Source organism: Cydia amplana, chromosome 12 (assembly GCF_948474715.1).
Source record: "Cydia amplana chromosome 12, ilCydAmpl1.1, whole genome shotgun sequence".
Classification (NCBI taxonomy): Eukaryota; Metazoa; Arthropoda; class Insecta; order Lepidoptera; family Tortricidae; genus Cydia; species Cydia amplana.
The window spans coordinates 3,167,426-3,171,964 of NC_086080.1; the positions used below are offsets into that span (position 1 = coordinate 3,167,426).

The window sequence follows — 4,539 nt, forward strand, 5'->3', positions numbered from 1 at the left end:
CGGATTACCTCGCCCCGTGACTGGCCGCGATATGAATATGTGCGGTCGCTCTACTGAGAGCATGCCAGAAGTCCGTCAGATACACAATGACGCGTGTACAGACGTGCCGCGCACACATATAAATGCAAATCATTTTTGATGTATGGCGTGCCCGCCCTGTGGTTATGATTTATTTTATGTTGTAAACCTGTAGGTATAAATAAAAGGAATATAAAATCAGTAACATAATTTTATTCAGTGGGCAGCGACGATCGTCGTTCAAGAGTTTGGTCTAGAATCTTCCGAAACCGCCTTAGAATTTGTTATCTGGCTTAGGTGGGTGAGCTGCAATGTATTCCAGGGAGCGTTTGATGTATTCCGGGATCTCTTGTGGTGGTGGTGGCGTAGGCAGATGAGCTCCCTGGAAAATAAGTTATTTAAATAAATATTTTAGGACAATTCTAAGTACCTATACAAATCGACCTAGCCCCTCACTCACCCCCACAGTAAGCTCAGTCTTGCTACTGGAGGACGTAATATAAATAAATAAATAAATAATAAATATTATAGGACATTATTACATAAATTGACTAAGCCCCACGGTAAGCTCAAGAAAGCTTGTGTTGTGGGTACTCAGACAACGATATATATAATATACAAATACTTAAATACATAGAAAACAACCATGACTCAGGAACAAATATCTGTGCTCACACAAATAAATGCCCTTACTGGGATTCGAACCCAGGACCGCGGCTTCACAGGCAGGGTCACTACCCACTAGGCCAGACCGGTCGTCAATAATATACAATTATGTCAATTTTAGTACCTACTTAGCCTCCACTGTCATTTCGCATTAGTCTATCAGCGGACGGTATCCTTAATAGGAAACCAGTTAACATTTTCAGTGTTACAAAAAAAAACTAATAATTAGAGGGGGATCTCATACAAGATAAGATAACTTAATGTTATTGTGTTTCGCTTGTTTTTGCATTTAGCTTGCAAGTTTGACCCGAATATACATAGGTACTTTGAGAGTTGAATAGACGCTCGTAAAATAGTAAGATAATTATTATTTACCTGTGGTTGGTAGCCATTTTCGTTAGCGATGAAAGTAAGTTGGATCGGTTGGCCGTCAGGGGCGGTATATTGGTTGCTACCCTGGACTTCCAGAGCAAGCTCGTCCTGTTGTGACAAAAAATAGAATCAGTTGGTTGTTGGTTGGTTGGTTGGTTAGCAGGTTGGTTGGTTAGTTGGTTGAGTGTTTGGTTGGTAGGAATCAGATGGTTGGTTGGTCGAAGTGTGCCAAAGGAAAGCCCATCACGTGTATAAACATTTTATGAGTGTGAAAGAGGCAGACTGCAAATGAATAAAACATGCCCACTTTTGAGCTTCGTAAGGTTAGCGGACTGGAAAATACGAAAAACTGTGTTTAGGAGACACGGCGAGTGGTTATACCTATCTTGGAATATTCTGTTACAAAAGTAAATAATTAACGCAATCACATAGGTATTATTTCTGAATTCAATACTTCGAATGACACTTGACATCGTTCCGTTTTTGGTCATGCTTTTGATATTTGACAGGTAATCAGGCACACAGACAGACACAGACACGTAGTTTTCAAGTTTATCGCGAACATACATACAAACAAACAGACAGACGCGGCGGGGGACTTTGTTTTATAGGGTGCAGTAGTGATGTCATTAGTGTGAAGAAATTGTTCAACTCACCTTGCCTACGTTCTTTAGAACACCGGATTCTTGAGCCGAGATACCGTTGCTGGTTTCAAACGCGAAGTTGTATTGGTCAGGTTGGACGTCGGCAATAGACTTCAGTACTTGAGCATCGGCCTCGGGGCTTTTTAAGTGCGCCACATCAGCGTGAGCGCAGGCCACGGCCAGGGCGAGAGCGACTAGGAATTTCTGGAAACAATAGGGAATATTACTCTAAACTCTGCGTAGGATCGCCACTCCCACAATAAGTCACAATCTATAGACCCTTAGATTGTGACTTATTGTGGGAGTGGCGATCGAGAGAAACGGCAAACGAAGAGAGTCGAAATTTTGTTATTTAACCTCTCTATCACTCTTGCATATTCAAGCGATAAAGATGCAGATAGCTGAGTTTCGATTTCGCGTTTCCCGGTAGGCCCTTTGTAAACAAACCGCCTTGATGTATCAATATCATATTTGACTGTCTGTGAAAACTTGTCAAAAAACAGTTTAAGGTACAGCATGTATAAGTTACTCTTTAGTCACTAAAGGCGCTAGTGCTGCACTCTGGTGGCAGAACATTAATGCTAGCGCTCCGTAGCGAATGAAACGTCGCGAATGTCACACTAATATGGAAGAGTGATTCGAAGCGATTCGATGGCGAAGCGCAAGCGATTGTCACCTTGGCTAGGCCGCCAGTTTTGCGAATGCAAGAAGATTAGTTGCCTAACCCTCTCCACTCTTGCTTATCGAACGATAGATGGGCAGATAACGAAACTTTTGATTTTTAGCTCAGAGCCTCGGATTTATTTTTTAATTGTAAACCGGCTAGCGATTGACCTGGGCGCCGAGGTAACCGTGCCGTACCGCGCAGAGGTCAATGGAGGATTTTTGTAAGATTATAAATGGGCTTACTCATGGCCACAGACTAGCCGAGGCGAAGACGTGGCCTACGATGGAGCGAGCCTGCCCAGAAGGTGCCTGTTCAGTGTTCACCCTTGATTTGAAGGTTGCCGGGTTATATGAGCTCGGAAATATAGACGCCGGCAAGGAATTCCATTCCTTGGCAGTGCGCAAGAAAAGAGGAAGCAATTTTTCGTGCGAATTGGTGGAATATTGGTGGATTAATCAGTCATAATATATAATTGTAATTTACAAATTCAAAGGAAAATACTCTTTGTTTGAATCTTTTTCATATACCTAAGTACTAATTATAAAATTCACTGAGGGCCACTTGGACCATTCCACACCCGGGGTCACCGGTTAAACCTGGACTTACCATAGTTACCAGTACAATTTGACACTGGGTTAACGGTTTAACCGCTTAACCCCGGGTTTGTGGGATGGTGCAAGATGGTGCAAGTGGCGCTAATTAAATTAAATTAAATTAATATTAGATATTATAGGACATTCTTACACAGATTGACTAAGTCCCACAGTAAGCTCAAGAAGGCTTGTGTTGTGGGTACTCAGACAACGATATATATAATAATATACAAATACATAAATACATAGAAAACACCCAAGACTCAGGGACAAATATCTGTGCTCATCACACAAATAAATACCCTTACCGGGATTCGAACCCAGGACCGCGGCTTCACAGGCAGGGTCATCCACTAGGCCAGACCAGTCGACTAATAAGTATTCTTTGACATAAAGAAATGTAATCAATTATAAGTGAAAACAGCACAGGATTGAGAACCATTAATATAAAATATTACTTACCATTTTGTTATGTAGTTACCGCTTCGGCGTCCAAAAACAGTCTGACCATCGAAAAATATCCTTACCCTTTTATACTAAACGTGTCGTCTTTAAAATATTAAATTACAGATTTAGATTTTATTACTAGACTCAAGGATAATTGAATAGACAACTTAATTCTCAAAGAAGCGGCAACGCGCTGTCGACGACGTCCATTTTTAAGGTTCCGTAGCAGGGCTTTTTCTAAAATAAATATCGAAAACCCGATTCTTTCAAATCTGGACACTCTTGGGCTCATTCTACTCAGAATCGACAACACTCTCCATCCTACCATTAAAAAAAGATGTCCCAAAATGTCCATTCCATTACGTCACGTTTTTAGTATAAGAAAAATTGTCACTTGTATGTAACGTGACGTAGTGGAATGTACAATTTCCATACAAAATTTTGGGACAATTTTTTTTATGACCAGGATTGAATATGCTAGTGATTCTGAGTTGTAAGAACCTTAAAACACCAGGATCTGGGAGAATCGGGTTTTCAATATTTATTTTAGAAAACTCCCAGCAAACATGTTAAGTAAGTAAGTAAGTAATCATTTATTGTCAGATTGTGCATGTCAGTTTACAGATGTTATAAAATTATTTGATCAGTGAGTGTCACAATCAACCGGTTTACGGTATACAATTTCCTTATTCCTAAAATACATAATATAGTACAATTCAAAATACATTAAAAATTAAATAAATGGCAAAAATACAAAATTCAAATAAACTAAGAGTCAATTCAATATTAGTATAATTTACAATGCTATTAAGGCCAATAATGGGATCCTTATAGTATTCGTAAGTGAAAGCCGTTTAAAGGATGACTCACGCTAGACCGGGCCGTGCCCGGGCCGAGCCGTCCTACATGTCATTTTCTTTGACCGCTGATCGGTGATCACTTGGTGCTTTCCATAGAAAACGAAGCGCCGGAAACTCCGTCCCGGCTCCGGCCCGGCCTAGCGTGAGTCATCCTTTACTCGGAAATCCATAGAAATGTAATCATTTCGTCACCCGCTACTTAAGACTAATATTAAATATATCAGCTACTATTTCGGAGCCCAGGACCCCTAATTATCGATACCTATACCTAC

General features: G+C 40.6%; 1 protein-coding gene across 1 annotated transcript; it reads right to left on the reverse strand.

The window, feature by feature from the left end:
- Positions 1 to 292: 292 nt before the first annotated feature.
- LOC134652691 (larval cuticle protein LCP-17-like) lies at positions 293 to 3,471 on the reverse strand. Its single transcript, XM_063507854.1, has 4 exons — positions 3,442 to 3,471; positions 1,713 to 1,904; positions 1,060 to 1,164; positions 293 to 400 (listed from the first exon to the last, which is right to left on the reverse strand). Exons 1-4 carry the CDS (start codon positions 3,469 to 3,471, stop codon positions 293 to 295), a joined length of 435 nt encoding a protein of 144 aa, XP_063363924.1.
- Between the last annotated feature and the right edge of the window lie 1,068 nt (positions 3,472 to 4,539).

What these genes read in the sequence shown, in the direction of transcription:
- LOC134652691 (XM_063507854.1), bottom strand. Translation starts at nt 3,471, where the DNA reads ATGGTCAGACTGTTTTTGGACGCCGAAGCG. An exon ending in TTCTAAAGAACGTAGGCAAG is followed by an intron (nt 1,165 to 1,712) that starts GTGAGTTGAACA and finishes TTGTCACAACAG; the next exon opens with GACGAGCTTGCTCTGGAAGT. An exon ending in AAAATGGCTACCAACCACAG is followed by an intron (nt 401 to 1,059) that starts GTAAATAATAAT and finishes CTTATTTTCCAG; the next exon opens with GGAGCTCATCTGCCTACGCC.